Here is an 18,639-nt window from a genome sequence, read left to right as displayed (position 1 = left end):
GCTGGGATTAAACGTATGTACCACTGTGCCCTACTGATGTAGGTTGTTTATGGTGCACAGAATGTAACAACGGGTCATGGAGGCTTGCACCAGGCTCTAGAAAGCCAGCTGATGCCAGGCAGCACATGAGTTGAGCAGATTGCCTGTAAGGAACTCTTAAGTGGGATGGGCATGAAGCTTTGAAGGCGAGGACTAAGTTGTAGAGACATCAGGATACTGGAAATTATGGGAAATCAGCTGGAGAAAGCTCCAGGTAGCAAGCAGAGCCAGCTCAAGGAAGAGGCCAAACAGTGTGATAACCATCCCAAATGGGTTGGCTTCTGTTAAGTCACACTTACCATTCGAAACACTAGAGATAAAATGCATTCAGTGCTTTTCAATACAATCACAGGGAGACCCCAGTGAGTACACTACCAGTCCTGACTTCATGACGGTTGTTCAAAAACTGAAGCAAATGGAACTGATGATATTTCTTAAGTAAATGAGAAATTATGTACTCCTAAGTAAGAGGACATAGGTGAATACACATTGCATGCGGGTGACTCACAGGAGCTGCACTGTCATTTTAGAAACCCAGAAATGGTCATGTGGCTTCCTTCTCTGGCTGTAAGACCTCTAAGCATGACTCATAACCAGTCCACTTGGCTTGTAGTCCATTATACACATCCACGTAACACACAGGACAGAAGACTGACACTCTACTTACCCTTAGTGCATGCCCGTTCTGACTCGTTAACAGAAAGTTAGGCTGTTTCCTCAGAGTTTTCTTGATCCCTAAATGGGGCTACAGATAGGACTACTAAATTGGAATAATTCAAGGCACCTTTTAAAACCACCCAGAAAATTATCTAGGACTGTACTCTGGAGTTAAGAAAAACAAATCAAGCAAACGAGCATATTTGTCCATATGTTTTAATACTTCTCCACTTTTAAACACTGGTTTTAATTTTGTGATTGTAACATGGAAGATCCATCTTTTATTTTTTTTAAAAAACATCATCAGAATCATAAAGCTATTATAGTTACACTCTACACACTCCCAAGATATTTTAAAACGATTATGTTTTGAGTCTGTAGATGAACAATGACAACAATCCAAATACAACATCTGTACAGCCTGGACTAAATACTGGTCAAGTGTCTGATCCAACAAATAACTGATAAGCTTAAAGATAACCAGCACAATTTAAAAAGCGAACCAGCTTAGCCCAGCTAAAATTCTCAGTAGCAACTGACATTGATATTGTCTAGGTGTATAAATTAGTCATGAAAATGAACAGATGAGAAACCCATGTTTCCTTTTCTTGTTTTGCCTCCTTAAATGTCTCTTAGATACCTTCCTCTTTCCACTGCTGCTCCTCCCTAGGAACACCAAATCAAGTTTCTCCACCTCAGCTATGGAGTCCTCCATCCCAAGAGGAACACTATGCTCTCATCACGTTCACTCACACGCAGGGACAAATCCCCACATCACCAATATTTTTCAGGTGTCTAACACAGCACAAAATAATCCAGTAGAATTGAGTAAAGGGGCTTGTTTTAGGGGATGTGGAATGGGGCCTTGGGCTACGAAAAATACCTATGTGTGAAGAAACATTATAAATATTCAGTATGTAAGAATTAGCCAAATGAAAGTAATTCTTGAGGGTCTGAATATTATAGAATGGCCAGTGCTCCTCCTAACTCTGTTTGAAATACTTTGAGTATTTCTAAACTCAGTTCTAAATCTGATTGGCCAGGATTAGCTCCAGTAAAGTACCAATGCAAATACGGAAAGGTAAAATGTATCACTGCTCATCTTTTTTAAATACAAACATTTTTAGTGTAACATTTTATTTACAGAATAAATTGTAAAAGTTTATCACCACATCTAGTGCAAATGCAACTGGTGATGATTAGACGCAGACCCTGCTTCACAGACTTGCATGTCTTTGTAAATAAAGCTATCCAATTTAGTTATCAAAGAGTTACTTGCCTGGCTCATCAGAGATACCAGAAATGCAGAGGAACGTTTGTAGTGGGTGTACAGAGTTTTGTTTTTTCTTCTTTTTTTATGTTATTATTATTATTATTTTTTTTTAAGATTCCCATCAGTGCCTATGGCAAATAAACTTTCCCTCCCAACCCTCCCATTTCTCCCATCCCAACCCGAAGCTGATTGCAAAATAAAATACACATTTGAGGTATAAACTTTTCTTTTTTTAAACATCACAATATAAAATGTTAACTGGTGATGTAAACTGGTATGATAATCTGTCTTACTTGCCTTCCTAGCATTACCACCATATAGGCACTTTTCCACAGAGTCAAATTATGAATAGCTTTCTGTAATAAGGCATATTCCATGCACATCATATAGAGAAAGGTAAATTAAAAAATATAAAAGATTTATGGGACATGAAGCTGCGTGCATGTAATGTAAGCTCTATGTTTTATATGTACTTTTCTCTCTGTACAGAGTAATAAATATCATTCTATCTGATGCAAGTAATTCACTTCCAGGATTGTGCATATTAAGTGATCAGACTAATCCCATCATTAAATGATCACACCTTGCATTTATCTTTAGACTCCATTTCCATGTATGGAATATATACAGGTCATGTTTTACATGACATGACTCTCTGCTTTACAAAAGGATCTGATTTCTGTGTTTCTAAGGAGAGGAGTAAGTCAGCAAAGCATCTACAAAATGCCTGATTTACATAAGTACATTTGCTTGTAAACACAATCAAGAGTCTGAAGTGGGCAATCATCTCAGCTTCAGTGAGTACCATTCCTTGCCTCAGCTCCATGCTGCAAAGTTTTTCACAGAGAACTACAACTAAATCAGGTATTTTACATGTTAGCTTCTCATAGCAACTAAAGACAGCATTTCAGTTTGAATAGAGTGGAATTTTACTGCTCTGCTGAAATTTATGATCAAGAGACAAATGGGAGCATTGTTCAGATTTTCTATGTATACCTTGCGATATGTCATTTAATGTGATCCAAGCTAGAAAAACATATTTGTTACAGAATACTAGAAATATTAAATCAAATGTCAAATTCAAACAGTCTGATTTGGTTTAACAAGTAATACCATATATCCTCTTACGAATTTCAGGGGAAATATGAATCCACTTTATCCTGACCACTATATATAAAGTACTCTACCCACAAGAGATGTACAGATGTCTCTGACTGAAGCAGGCAGAACCAATTTAAAAATTACGAAATTGTGTTTGTTACAAACTGAAAAAGTTGGTAGAACATAGTACACAACTAAAATATATAATAAAAATATAAAGATATCTGGGGGAGAAAATAAAGCTTTTCATTCTTTCTCCATCAGAACCAACGTTCTTCATGGGAGTAAGACTATAGAAAAGGCAAAATCACAGGTTATTGACAGTCCTCAGTTATGAAGACACACACGAACATGAATCCTTATAGAAATCAGCAGCAATAGATTCTATGATTATACAAAGCAAAAAAGTCAAAAACGTCTGGACACAGACACAGACTTAGGCCTGTAAAAAGAAGCCCATCTGAATATTTGGTGCACAGAGAGTACATGCCTCAGGTGCATTCAATGTTTGTGCTTTTCTTTTGTGCACAAAACCTGAAACAACTGAGGAGCATAGGCTGGACCATGGTAAATAAAAAATTTTGAAAAAGTTTCCCAAAATTAAAGCATCAGTTAATTCCTAGTCGTAATTCAAAGTTATTTTTTTTCTCTCCTAGGAGCAAGCAAATAAAAATATAGCCATATACATGTGATCTTACATGTATTTATAGTGACAGGCTGAGCGAGGAGGCCTAGCAGGGACGGCTAGTTTAGATACCCAGCTTTACTATTGCGATGTTTCTTGCTGGGCCACAGACAAGGCTGTAGATCCTATGTTCCAGCTTAGAGCACTCAACTGTTTTCTTTCTTTCTCCAACATGGAATGTCACACAGCCTTGGTTCAGTCACTGCAGGGAAGAAGTGACAAGTAAAAAAACCTAAGCAATAGCAATATATTAGTAAAAGCATGAAGTCTACAGAGTAGCCACTTCCCACCCTCCACATTCATGGAGTACACAGAACCTCTACCATCACTTATAATTTCACTCCTGCAAATGTTAATATTTGAAAATTTATCCCCTGCCAGCAACAGAAATACAAAGGGATCTTTTAAAAGTTATGGGAAAAACATGGAAGTCAATTTTGTAAATAAAGAAACCATCTATCAGGTTTCTCGAATATTAACCTATGGACTAGCCTTGTCTTCCTCTCAGCTGCGGGCAGGATTTATGCACTATTTCAAAGAACTTGATAATTCAACTTAGGTTATGTGGGGGTGGTGTGTGTGTGTGTATCTTATTTAAGAAATAAATATGTAGCTGGGCATGGTGGTGCACGCCTGTAATCCCAGCACTTGGGGAGGCAGGAGGCAGAGGCAGGTGGATTTCTGTGAGTTCCAGGCCAGCTTGGTCTACAAAGCAAGTCCAGGTCAGCCAAAGAGAAACCCTGTCTTGAAAAACCAATGAATGGATGGATGGATGGATGGATGGATGGATGGATGAGCAAGCTCATGGTCCAAATCATGGCCCAAGATTTTTGCCTGTCATCACCTCTTGACAAAATGTCCCAAACAATGATACCTACACTATCACAATTAAAACTGTTTTCCTAAGCTTTCATTGCTGGGACCCACTAAAAACACCTGCCATGATTATCATGAAGAGGCAGCCATGCAAGGTTAATAAGAATGTGCAGTGTATGCTAGGGCTTAAGTTTGCATCTGTGAAAAAAGCATGCTACAACTGGATTTCCAAGTGAGGAACAGGACATCTTCTTACTGACACTTCTGCATATATACATACACACATATATCTACAAACAATGCTACTTTCTACATCAGAGATTTTTAAAAGGATTTCGCTACTTTCCATTCTAAACATGCATAGTCAAGTCAATAAAACACAGCTCCAAACTCGGCAGTTTGGAGGCAAATGTTAGGAATGTCCTAGCATGCTCACTTGCTTTCTTTCCTTTCCTTTTCTTTTTTGTTTTGTTTTTTTTGTTTGTTTGTTTTGTTTTTCAAGACAGGGTGTCTCTGTGTAGCCTTGGCTGTCCTGGACTCACTTTATAAAGTCTATAAATTAGGCTGGCCTCCAACTCAGAGATCTGCTTACCTCTGCCTCCCCAAGTGCTGGAATTATAGGGGTGCACCATTGCGCTTGGCTACATGTTTATTTTAAATATTTAAAAATTATTCTTTTCAGGGGCTGGGTAAAAGGTTAAGTCAGTAAAGTGTTGATGAGAACCTAAGTGTGGATCATTGGTACCCAAGTAAAATGCTGGGACTACTGCAGATACTGGGAGTTGGGGTGACCTACTTGCACACATACTGTATCAACTGGCTATGACAGTGTGTCCCTGTATATCCAATAGTTAACTGTTGCCCAATGGCTCCAGGTGCTGGCAGGATATGTAAACATTTGTCCCTCTCTCACCAGCCTAAAAAGAGGATTCCTGTAGGGTATGGTGGGGCATGCCTGTAATCCCAGCACTCTGGGAGGTAGGGGAAGGCAGATCTCTGTGAGTTCAAGGTCAGCCTGGTCTACAAAGTGAGTCCATGACAGCCAAGGCTACATGGAGAAACCCTGTCTTAAATGTCCCTCCCCAAAAATGATTCTTTGAGGTCATCATGTTGCCAAAAGGCAATACTAAGAGATGGATGGGTTGCAGAATGCTGCTGATTGGTACAGAGTGAGGAGGCTATGGAACCTCTATTATGCTATAGCTTTTTTGTATGAGAGGAATGTGACTTTTATTAAATAAAGCGCTGGGGCAGAGGGACAGAATCAAAACAGGATCAGGGCAGGTAGTTAGTGGTCTAGATGGGTAGCTGAGGGATTGCCCCAGCAAATAGGCTAACAGCACTGCACAATACAATGTTATGTCTTTGTTATTGAACCTCAAGCAGGACCCCTGAAGTCTCCCACACTGTGGGAATGCTGACAGGAAGATCCCTGGGGCTTACTGGCCTGCTGGTCTAGCCAGATTCAAAGGCATTCTTTCAGTTCCAGCACTCACTCTGAGGCAGAAGCAGATGTCTCCTAGATAGTGAACTCTATCTAGAACAGGGCTTCACAGTAAGTCTTGTCTTAAACAGAAAAAAATAGGCATGGTGGTACACACCTTTAATCCCAGCACTCTGAAGCAAAGGCACATGATCTCAGTGAGTTTGAGGCCAGCCTAGTCTACAGAGCAAGTTCCAGGACAGTCAGAGCTACACAGAGAAACCCTGTCTTGAGAGGCAAGACAGAAAGACAGACAGATAAAATTAAAACTACATTAAGAGCTTTGTTTGCCAAGATGGTGAAGATCTGAAAGTTTTACTTTATATATTTTTATGAGAATCTATGTGAAAATGTTAGAAGACAGCTGCCTGAGTCCAGCCATTTCAGAAACAACCTCTATCTTACTGACAAGAACAATGCTCTTCAAATGTTTCATGTTTGTCTGTTAACCAGGAAAGAATGTAAAGATGGAAGCTGCCATTATTCTATTATTTAAACTAAGGCACACAAGTCATAAATACGCTGTTTGTCTTGACTTAAGCTTGCCCACTCCTTTGTTCCCTATCATTCTAAATTCTAGGACAAAGTTCAAGAGAGGACTTGACTACAGAGAACTGAGTCGAGGGTCTTGAAAACCAGATGACCTGGAAAGGCCCAGTCACCCACATTTATGTCCTTGCTCAACCCCTTGTGTCAAAAGATGATTGGTCGATGCAGCAGCCCACCCCGCTCCCCCTTGCCTTGTGTTGCCATCCTTCAAAATGTTGTGCAATCTCCCTTTGGGGATGCGGTTCAGATCCTGAACTGGCTACCTTCCTGCGTGCCTAGAAAATAAAGCTTGCATTTTTTAAGCTTCTCTGAAGTGAGTTTTCTCAGTTTCCAACCCAACAGAAATTCAACATATTTATTGCTGAAGAGATTAATACAACCTCTGTGGAGGGTAATATATAAACTATGAATGTATGATCTCCTAGGCCGATTTATTTATTTATTATGTATACAGTGTTCTGCCAGCATATACCCCTGCAGGTCAGAAGGGGGCACCAGATCTCATTATAGATGGTTATAAGCCGCCATGTGGTTGCTGGGAATTGAACCCAGGACCTCTGGAAGAGCAGCTAGTGCTCTTAACCTCTGAGCCATCTCTCCAGCCCACATCTAGAAATAAATAAATTCATACAAAAGAAAACCAAACCAGGAAACTCTTTACTAACACAAAAAGAACTTCAAATTCAAGTATGTGTCAGCAGATGTAGAAGAGCAAATGCCGTGTACTGCTTGTGTAAGTGTACATCCCCTCACACTGACACACACAGACACAGACACAGACACACACACACACACACACACACACACACACACACACACAGAGTTGACCTTTACTATAAAATGAGTATGTACACAGAAAAGTCTCAAGAACACAAATGAAAAGTAACTAGTTTCTGGGAAAGGGTAACAAGGAGTTGGTACTTCTTGCATTTTATGTATCTGTAATGCTGACGTTTCTTTAATAACATTAGACAAATAAATAACAAAACAAATATTAAAGACTACAGACTATAACCCTCTATTTGGGAACATAAAACAATTTCTACATCTCCTTCAAATAACTGATTGAATTTTACTACCTGCAGAGTCATACAAGTCTACAAGGTTTGTAGATCCTCCATACCTGTTAATACTAAAACAAAATTGGTTTTCCTGCAGTTTTTTCTTGGACGTAAGAAGTAAAACGTTTTAGAAATTTAGGATATTCTCGCTTTGCCACTGCTCTTAACACTGAGGCTGGTGCCCATCCTCCTGGGTTCACTGTAAATAAAGAAAAGTCAAACTTGTAAGACACAGTTCTCTACCTACATGTGAAGCACCCACTGTGCTCCTCTGCTTTTCCATGTTGGAACAACTATTCTTTAGATGAAACTATCATCACCTAATGCTAACCACATCCACAAGTGGTAAAAAAGGATGTACTGTCTTTCTGAAATAGTTAGTACTATCTTTTTAAAATTTACAGATACCATCGAATTATTAACACAGCAACGGTTAAAGCTATCTTCTCATCACTCTCTATCATAACTAAGTAGTAACGAGTGTTGAATAGTTATGGCCTTCTATAACAATGGATGTTTGAATACTTGATTAGAAAGGTTAAAATCAGGACTGCAGATGCTGAACAGGTGTAGTAAGAAACCTACGAAAGTGACAGAAAGGACTGCCTGTCTAGCAGTGAGTTAAAATGAATTAAGAACACTGGAAGATTTAATAGACTGGCAAAGAAGATTCAGAAAACTAAAAGTCTAATTAAATAATTTTTCTCAGTCTTGTTTTTATTTATAAATGCATGCTACTAGGCAACTATATAATAAAATAGCTTTTAAAACCAAGGATATATGACCTATAGATGAAGTTTTAAAATTCATGCACCCAAGTCAAAACCTTAAAAATTCTTATATACTAGTTCTAAGGTAGAAATTCAGACATGTAGACTTTCAAAGTCTTCCACCCAGTTCTTTATATAACTTATCTCCAGGTTACAGACTAGTAAATGGAATATTTTTATGTAGATGATGACCAAACCCTGTATGTTATCAATCAGAACAAGCAAAGAAGAATTACATACCATTGGCTACATAAGTAATCTTGCACAGAATGTTGTCTCTGCTTATCTCCTGGTTTCCCTCTGGTGGGCTTACTAAGGTTTGACAAATCATAGCAATATTGATTTTGGCACGGACACATCGATTGTTCAACTGTCAAAACGAACACAAACTAGCATCAGTTTGTAGAATGTGGCTTATTTTGTACTCTCTGTTGCCCTATTAGTGCATTAGTTTAAACTCTGTTATAAAGTCTCTAGTAAGACTTCCTTAATATGAGTTGAACCTGGGTCCTCTGGAAAAGCAGCCAGTGTTCTTAATTACTGAGTCATCTTTCCAATAATCACCAGTTAACATATGTAAAAGTGATAGACCAGTCTTTTTCCTCTTCCAAAGTACTAAATAAAACTAAGTCAAGGTGGAAACAACAGAATGATGGTAGCAGTTGGTAATGGCTTATGAGGTAACTTTATGAAGTAGGCTACCCAGACCACTCCAGAGCTACCTTACCAGAGCTCCAGAGGGGGTGCTGATAGCTATGACACTTGTCTTCAGAAAGCACAAGGGTTGTCTAAAGCAATCTAACATAAAATCTAAAACTAAGTATGTGTGGATGGGAAGGAAGAGTATGTTAAATTTGGCTGCATTATGTATTTAGCTTTATATTATATAATTATACCCATTTCTATACTGTACTCACAGGAGCGCTGTCATGATCCACAGAAAAGTTACAAACTATCCACGTTTCAGGGTCATTTTCAGTCTTGGCTGGGATCTTTCGAATAGCAGAAAGATACAGAACATCTCTCTGAGAAGCAGGCCATACTCTCTGCAGAAGAATTAAAAGTGTTTTGACAATTTAAATTAATTGTTATTCAATGTCATACAGAAAAAAAGGAATCAAATGAGAAAGCCCTGAAGTTTTCTGCAGTTGGAATTTGTCAGACTTTGGGTGGGAAACATCAGAATGAGTTATGAGCTGTCTCCAGCTTTCTAGAATATTCAAAATTATTACAAGTTCAGTTCTTTTTAAAATTATTACAAATTCACAGTTTTAACTACTTTTAGTGTACAACTTAGTACACTAAATTGAGTTAGTTATAGTCACAATATATTCCTGAAATTTGCCATCATCTCTGACAGAAACTTTGTACCCATGAAGCAAAAATGGATCATCCCACTCCCTATAGTCTCTGTCAATGTTCTACTTAGAGAATCAAAAATGACTACTACATAACGTCTCTGAATTTTGAATCATTTATATCAAATTTCTATTTTAAGGTATAAGAAAAACTATTTGCTATAGAAATGACAATGACATGCAGCTTATAACTGGAACTATCTACTCTAATGATAGAAAAGCAAACTTTTATCCTGTTCAAGTTAATTTTATGTTGAGCATTTGGTATATGCAGTTGAACTCAGTCCTTATTATATAGTGTCTTTCTTAGTTTCTGAATGCAAAAAAAAAAAAAAAAAAAAAAAGGCTAACAACTCAATGTCAATACATCTGCCAGGTCAAACTGTCTATCTTTTTTTTAAAGATCTAAAATTTCATTAAGTTGGGCAAATATAGTAGAGCAACCCTGAAGACTGACTGTTGTCTATCTCTATTCACTCAACACTTCATTAGAAGCAGGGAGTCTATTACACACTAGTCCCTGGGCTCCCTCCCCAGCACAGTTTAAAACAAAGGTGGTCATGTACGCCTGTATTTGAGAGGATCAAGCATTCAAACTACATGGTTAGTTGAGGCAGCCTGGAAATATTAGACCCTATGTCAACAAATAAGAAGCAATAACAAAACAAGCATAAAGCAGGACTAGGCCATTGCTGGGCACAGGGCTATCATTTATAGGGCAAGATGCTAAAGAGTATTTAAATGAAGTCCAGAAGGTTCTTTTCTAGACCAGTTTAGAAACTAAGTATAGATCTTTATCCAATGCTGCTTCTAGACTATATTCCTCAGATTCTTACCTCCATATATTTCTGGTCTAAATGAACTGGTATAATTTTCAAATATATGATGGCATTTCTGAGGTTGTAATAAAGTCTTTGGGTCTCTGCTGGACATGGTGGTGCATGCCTTTACTCTCAACACTTGAGAGGCAGAGGCAGGCAGATCTCTGTGAGTTCAAGGCTAGCCTGGTCCATAAAGTTGGACAGCCAGGGCTAAACAGACAGACCCTGTCTCAAACATAAAAACCAACCAACCACTAACAAACCAACTACCAACCAGCCAAACAAACAAACAATCAAAAAAGATCTTGGGTATTTTGTGGGATTGAAATTTACCTTTCTACCAAATTTTGCTGTAGCAAATCTATATGGTCAAGTCTGAATTATTTACATGTTTGGAGACAAACAAACAAACAAACCAACACACCTAAGATCATTACCTTATGCGTTTGATAAATGATGATTGCATTATCAGCTAATGTTTCCACCACGTGGAAGTTTTCTATAGTAGCTGAAATGAAGAGAATTATATTAGCAGCTGCAAGAAAATATATTGCATTTTCTAGAATGTGGTCAAGCCACTTAAGTAGTGAGTCAATTATAACCAACATTATGGAGAAACAAATAGGAACCTGCACTAGCTCACTACATCTAAATGGAAGACAGCTAGCTAGCTAGTACTTGATACTTGGCGACAAGTTCCCTTTCATTCTGCAGATGGCAGCTGTGCAGTCTGACTACCAGGAAGCTTTCTCTAATATAGTACCTTCCACAGCAAGATAAGAATTTTAATCACTACTGTATTACCACAGGTGAAATATTCCCTAATGCTGCTCCTCTCTTTCACTTAATTTACTGGCTTACTGTGTTCCAGTTAGGCATAGGTGATATATTTGTGAGGAACAAATGTCAAAATGCCAATGATAAATACCGTATGATATTCAGAAATATCTGCATCTATGAAATGTGAGTCTAGGAACACATACATGAAAATAATTCTAACATACTTACCTATCATGAGATACGATTAGGGTACTGAATCCAGTGATATAATATCTTACATATGTTTTAAACAGCTGTGGTGTTTAAATAGGTATGGCCCCCACAGACTCATGCATTTGAATGCCTGGCTCATAGGGAATGGCACTATTAGGAGGTGTGATTTTTCTGGAGGAAGTGTGTCACCGTGGGGGTGGGCTTTGAAGCCTTCTATGCTCAGGCTATGGCCAATGTGGCACATAGTCTCCTGTTGCCTGTGGCTTAAAATATAGAACTCATGGTTTTCCTCCAGCACCATGCCTATCTGCACTCTGCCATGCTTCCCACCATGATGAAAATAAACTAAACCTCTGAAACTGCAAGCCAGCCTCATTTAATTTTATTTCTTTAATAATAAGAGTTGTCTTAATGGTGGGATCTAGAAAAGATCATCCTGAGTGAGGTATCCCAGAAGCAGAAAGACACACACGGTATATTCTCACTTATAAGTGGATACTAGAAATAGGATAAACCTATACAAATCTGTACACCTAAAGAAACCAAGCAAGGGGGAGGACCCAGGTTAAGACGATCAATCTTCACTCAGAAGGACAAACAGGATGGACACTGGAAGAAGGAGAAAACAGGAAACAGGACAGGAGCCTACCACAGAGGGCCTCTAAAAGACTCTACCCAGCAGTGTATCAAAGCAGATGCTGAGACTCATAACCAAACTTTGGGCAGAGTGCAGGGAATCTTATGAAAGAAGGGGGAGATAGGAATACCTGGAGAGGACAGGAGCTCCACAAGGACAGCAACAGTATCAAAATATCTGAGCACAGGGTCTTTTCTGAGACTGGTACTCCAAACAAGGACCATACATGGAGATAACCTAGAACCCCTGCTCAGTTGTAGCCCGTGGCAGCTCAGTTTCCAAGTGAGTTACCTCATAATGGGAACAGAGACTGTCTCTGACATGAATTCAGTGGCTGGCTCTTTGACCACCTCTCCCTGAGGAGGGAACAGCCTTGCCAGGCCACAGAGGAGGACAATACAGCCAGTCCTGATGAGACCTGATAAGCTAGCGTCAGATGGAAGGGGAGGAGGACCTCTCTTATCTGTGGACTTGGAGAGGGGCATGGGAGGAGATGAAAGAGGGAGGGTGAGACTGGGAGGGGATTAGGGTGGAGGCTACAGCTGAGATACAAAGTGAATAATCGGTAACTAATATAAAAAATAAATTAAAAAAAAATAAGAGTTACCTTGGTGAAAGTGTCTCTTCAACGCAATAAAACTAACTAAGACAACAGGGAAAAAGTCTATTTAAAAGTAAGGTATTGCCAGAAATAGTTGTACATACCTGTAATTATACAACTTGGAAGGCTAAGGCAGAGCCTAATAATCCGAGGCTAGCCTGGCTACACAGTGCCAGTCTGTCTTAAAAGGTCTGAGTCTGTGGAGGCAGCTCAGTGGTAGAACAGTTGCCTAGCATATTTGAGGACTTGGGTTGGATCCCAGTACCATCACTTGCAAATAATTAATCCTATATATGATTCTCTTGATATTCTTTACAATGAGTTGGTAAACTACCAGATACGGACAATCAGGTTTGATAAGACATTAAACTGAAATGAAAACAATTATTTGGTAATACATTAATGATGATAGCTTACTTTCCCAGTCATTGCGAACATCAACATTCCAAAAGTAATTGCAGACCTCATGTCCCGTAACACCTTTAACAGCATGAGTAGCTTTCAAAGGGTCCAGAACAATTCCATTTTCTTCTACTTCTCTTCTATACACCTAAGGAAAAAAAACAAACAAACAAAACCAAATAAACAAAAACCCTTGGCTCTTGGGCATTCTAGATCAAGTAGCCTGTTGCTCCCATGCAATGCATCCTTCACTGTCCTTTAACAGTAGTAACAGTTAAAAAAATAAAACAAAACAAAAAACCCAACTTTTTGCTGTTTTGCCAAAATAAATTACAAAGTTAGACACTTGAAGTACAAACTTGAAAGCATGCTTTCTAGCTGAGCTGACTGTGCAAGTTATGGTGGGATTGTGTCTGCAATCCCAGCACATGAGGACCACAAGTTCAAGGCTAATTCAGCCTACATTGCATGTTTGAGGCCAGACTTACGGCCCTATCTCAAAAATGTTAGTTTTTAAGAACTGTACTTTAGCTAGGACTTTAAGTACTATGTCAAAGTGATACGGAGAGAGTGGGCAGCCTTGCCTTGTCCTTGATTTCAGTGGGATTGATTTTAAGTTTCTCTCCATTGAGTTTGATGTTGGCTATAGCCTCACTGTATATTGTCTTTACTATGTTTAGGTATGTGCCTTGTATCCCTCATCTCTCCAAGATTTTAAACATGAATGGGTGTTGGACTTTGTCAAATGCTTTTTCGGCATCTAAGGAGATAATCATGTGGTTTTTCTCCTTCAGTTTGTTTATGTGGTGGATTACATTGACAGATTTCTATATATTGAACCACCCCTGCATGCCTGGGAGAAAGTCTACATGGTCATGGTGGATGATATCTTTTATGTGTTCTTGGATTCGGTTTGCAAGTATTTTATTGAGTATTTTTGCATCAATGTTCATAAGAGAGATAGGTCTGAAGTTCTCTTTTTTGTTGTGAGGAACAGCCCTTCTAGGCCACAGAGAACTTTGCAGCCAGTCCTGAAGACACCTGATAAAACAGGGTCAGATGAAAGGGGAGTGGACTTGGAAAGGGGCAGGGAGAAGATGAGGGACGGAGGGTGGGATTGGAAGGAAATGAAGGAGGGGGGTACAGCTGGGATACAAAGTTAAAAAAAATGCAACCAATAATATAAATAAATAAATAAATGAAAAAAAAGAATTGTACTTATAAAAACCTATATATAGAACATATTCTGCTATAAGAATATCAAATTTACGTCACAAAGGTATTTCAAAATGTTAAATCCAAGGTAATTTATTTTTTCTCTTTCCTTCCTTCCTTTCCTCCTCCTCCAGTTTCTTTTTTTGTTCTTGTTTTATTGAGACACAATAGTATGATGTTGCTGTCCTGGAACTCACCATGTAGAGCAGGCTGGCCTCGAACTTACAGAGATCCACCTGTTTCTGCCTTGTGAGTGCTGGGCTTAAAGGCATAATGCCACCACGCCCAGTTCCGAGGTAAATTTCAACCATGAAAAATTACATATGATAGATGACTAATTGCTACAGACTTAAAAATAATATAAGTTAGCATTATGACCCAAACATTCTCAAATGCTGTCTGTCACAGTCAGCACGGCCAAACAAGACTGGCTGGAATACAATATCCAACAGGAGATTTCATCCTGCTTTGTACAATGGTACATCCCAAGCATCAGGAACACTATCAGAAACAGAGTAGGCATTCAATTCTTTGTTGAACCAAACACGGAAAGCGGGAATGGATTATAAACATCGAGGAGGCTGTGTACCTTAAGTGGTAAGTACAATCCATTATTTCAAAATTATTTTGCTACTTTAGAGAAACGTGTGATAAGCTCTCTCAAGAAGTAAGAAAATGTGGCAAGAACAAGCTGCCTGCTGTGTTATAAGGTGCTCACACTTGACAGTGACACTTGGGCCATCCTTCTGACATACTTATTGATGCACATTATCAGGATGACTAATTTCATCATTATTCAAACCAGAAATTGGACTTCCAAAAATTTCTAAGTTTACAAAACTATTAAGTGTATTTTTGATCCTCTTTAAATTATACCCATCAACCTTGGCTTCCTACCCCTGCTGACACATTCTACTGTAGGTCTTGATGATACTGTGTCTGATGCTCTCAAGTTGTCTTTCAGGTCCCTTGTTTAATTCTTCCAGATCTGTTTAACCTCTCTAAAATGATATGCTATATAAAACAGAAAACCTATTGCTACAAAAACAAAAACAAACCAACCAACTTTCTCAAGCTGGGTACGGTGGCGCATGCCTGTAATCCCAGAACTCAGAGAGGCAGTGGCTAGCCTGGTCTACAAAGTGAGTCCAGAACAGCGAAGTCTATACAGAGAAACCTTGTCTTGAAAAAAAAAAAAATCAACTTTCTCACTGGTGAGTTACTATATGATTCTGATATCTAATATAGAATCTGTCTAATGCTGTGAGTTATTGGAATGCCTTTTCTCCACTCATTACAGGTAGAACTTCCCTTAGATTATTAAACACTTCTGGTGTCTCTCTATCCCTTCATGTCTGCATCTCCAAAGGAGAGTGATTTATCTGAATTAGGAGTGTGGCGGCAGTGATCAAGGTGGGAAAGAATAAAGTCCAAAGAGAAGAAAAACAACATAACATCTGGGAACAACATTTACCACACTTAAATCTAAGACCAAAAGAAATATCTAGTGGTTGAAGAGATGGCTCAGCAGTTAACAGTACTGGTTGCTCTTCCAGAGGACCAGGCCCAATTTCCAGCATCCACATGGCAGCTCACAGTTGCCTATAACTCTAATTCCAGGGGATCAACACCCTCACAAAGACATACATGCAATGCAATAAAAAAAGAAAAGAAGAAAAAAAGAAAGAAAGATAGATCTGAATAGAGGGTTATCAGCAGAATGTGGTCTGTTTTACATATAAACTGTCAAGTTTTACTTTCTCTGTTGTCTAGGCAAAACATAATTTTATACTCACAGATTTTGATTATGATCACATATCAATTAATAGAAACGAAGCTATGAAAACAAAGAGGCTTTACTCCTCAGAATTTGGTACTTCTTTGATATAATTAATAACTTGTTTTAACATCCTGGGTAAGATGATTAATCCTCATTCAGAAAGGCAAATGGGATGGACAGCGGAAGAGGGAGAAAACGGGGAACAGGACAGAAGCCTACCACAGAGGGCCTCTGAAAGATTCTACCCAGCAGGGTATCAAAACAGATGCTGAGACTCATAACCAAACTTTTGGCAGGCTGCAGGGAATCTTGTGAAAGAAGGGGGAGATGAAAGACCTGGAGGGAACAGGAGCTCCACAAGAAGAGCAATAGAACCAAAAAATCTGGGTACAGGGATCTTTTCTGAGACTGATACTCCAACCAAGGCCCATGCATGGAGATAACCTAGAACCCCTGCACAGATGTAGCCCATGGCAGCTCAGTATCCAAGTGTGTTGCCTAGTAAGGGGAACAGGGACTGTCTCTGACATGAACTCAGTGGCTGGCTCTTTGATCACTTCCCCCTGAGGTGGGAGCAGCCTTGCCAGATCACAGAGGAAGACAATGTAGCCAGTCCTGATGAGACCTGATGGGCTAGGGTCAGAGGGAAGGGGAGGAGGACCTCCCCTTTGGTCTTAGATTAACGGACTTGGGGAGGGGTATGGGAGGAGATGAGGGAGGGAGGATAGGATTGGGAGGGGCTGTGGGAGGGGGCTACAGCTGGGATACAAAGTAAATAAACTGTAATTAATAAAAAAAAATTTATAACTTACTGCTATCAGTAGCCTTCCCTTAGCAACCTGAACAATTTGTGTGTGAATTACCTTCATTTCTCCTTCTTCTACAACCAGTTGCCAATTTGCATCACCACCTACATCCTGTAATGAATAAGTCATGTGGTTCTGTACCATTTCTTCAACCTTGAAAAGAAAAATAAACCATGAAAATTCACATGTCATAGGTAAGTCACTATCTTTAAAAAAAGAATGGCATTGCTTACTTTCATTCAGAAATAGCAGGCTTACAAAGCTGAAGTTAGTAAGTTTTATATGGAGATGAGTTTAGTCACATTCCACAGAGCCAGGTTAATGGAGTAGGAAGAGAGAAATGCAGGACGAGGCTTGCTTCATTCAAGTAACAGCAACTTGGACTACCCATCCTTTACTAAAAATCTGAGATGACGTCCTAAAGCACAAATCATGGAACACTGAGGACAAAAGGGACACACACACACACAATCATCTAGTCCCAGTGTCCCTATACTTAAGACCTTGTAGAGATTATTAGAAAGCTTGTTATGTGTCAAACTGAGAAAAGTGTTCTATACCAGTTAACTTCTCTTGAACATAAACTAATATAAAATAAACCTTTTCTTTTATTCTAATTCATTGTTTTGAATACTTTTACAAATGGTTTTAATAATATTTATATATGCTAGCATTTATAATTTACTACTTAAAAATGTCTACCCCTCCCCTTTGCTATGGAGGACTGAACTCAACAGTGTTGACCAACTGTATTTGTCTAGTCTTACAAAATTTTACTACTGCTATATAACCAAAGTAAGCAGAGAAAACAATACACAGTTTATAATCTGAAAATCCTAAATCACTTACTTAGACAATTTCATGAAAATGTACTTTACAAAGTCACACAGTTTGATTTTGAACAAAATGGAATGTTAGATGATTATGCCAACACATTAATCTTAGTAATAAATACATACAGGAAAGCAGAAAAGTCAGAAAATGTTTACTACACTCATATTTAAATTTTTGCTCTGAGTGTAATCACTTATTTCCCATAGTCTATTGTGCTAGCCAGGCATACTGAGCAGCAAGGTAGCTTCCACATTTTGAAATAAAGTTCTGAGGCATGAACTCTTAAATACTAGTAATGGTAATTTTCTATACTTAAGGACATCACCAAGTTATTATAGAGACGTATACTTCTGTTATATCAAACTTTCTGAATCTTAGAGTACATTTCCAGTTACTGAAAACAGGTGAAGCTTTAAGTGTCTTTTCCAAAGTGTTTGATGAAATTGTTAATATTGATTCCAAAATCTATTTTTATGCTATATACTAACAACGTTTTAGTACTTTACTCATAATTCTTAAGACAATGAGAGTAACCATAGATTTTAGAATTGAGGAACTATTTACCTAATAGTACATTCTATAATTTTGTACTTTTAGTTATGAGCCTTAATATTGAATAACTGAGCCATCATCTTGCCAGTCTTATATTTTGAAATTGTAAAGCTTTAATTAGAAAAAAAATAGAAAGAAAAAGAAAGAAAGAAAGAAAGAAAAGAAAGAAAGAAAGAAAGAAAGAAAGAAAGAAAGAAAGAAAGAAA

At 38.5% G+C, this 18,639-nt stretch overlaps 1 protein-coding gene across 2 annotated transcripts in view; it reads right to left on the bottom strand.

Moving 5' to 3' along the window:
- Positions 1-896: 896 nt before the first annotated feature.
- Cert1 (ceramide transporter 1) overlaps positions 897-18,639 on the bottom strand; it is a 99,635-nt gene continuing 81,892 nt past the window's right edge. For both annotated transcript variants that reach the window (XM_055598454.1, XM_055598453.1), the window contains 7 exons: positions 17,105-17,200; positions 13,262-13,394; positions 11,051-11,121; positions 9,352-9,480; positions 8,675-8,804; positions 7,727-7,863; positions 897-3,957 (listed from right to left, as the gene is read on the bottom strand). In XM_055598454.1, the coding sequence (XP_055454429.1) occupies positions 7,736-7,863; positions 8,675-8,804; positions 9,352-9,480; positions 11,051-11,121; positions 13,262-13,394; positions 17,105-17,200 (687 nt within the window). In that variant the 3' untranslated portion in view covers positions 897-3,957; positions 7,727-7,735. The remainder of the gene's footprint in view (positions 3,958-7,726; positions 7,864-8,674; positions 8,805-9,351; positions 9,481-11,050; positions 11,122-13,261; positions 13,395-17,104; positions 17,201-18,639) is intronic.

Source organism: Psammomys obesus, unplaced genomic scaffold, assembly GCF_907164565.1.
Source record: "Psammomys obesus unplaced genomic scaffold, mPsaObe1.curated_primary_1811, whole genome shotgun sequence".
NCBI classification, from domain to species: domain Eukaryota; kingdom Metazoa; phylum Chordata; class Mammalia; order Rodentia; family Muridae; genus Psammomys; species Psammomys obesus.
This window is presented reverse-complemented; position numbering and strand designations above follow the sequence as displayed.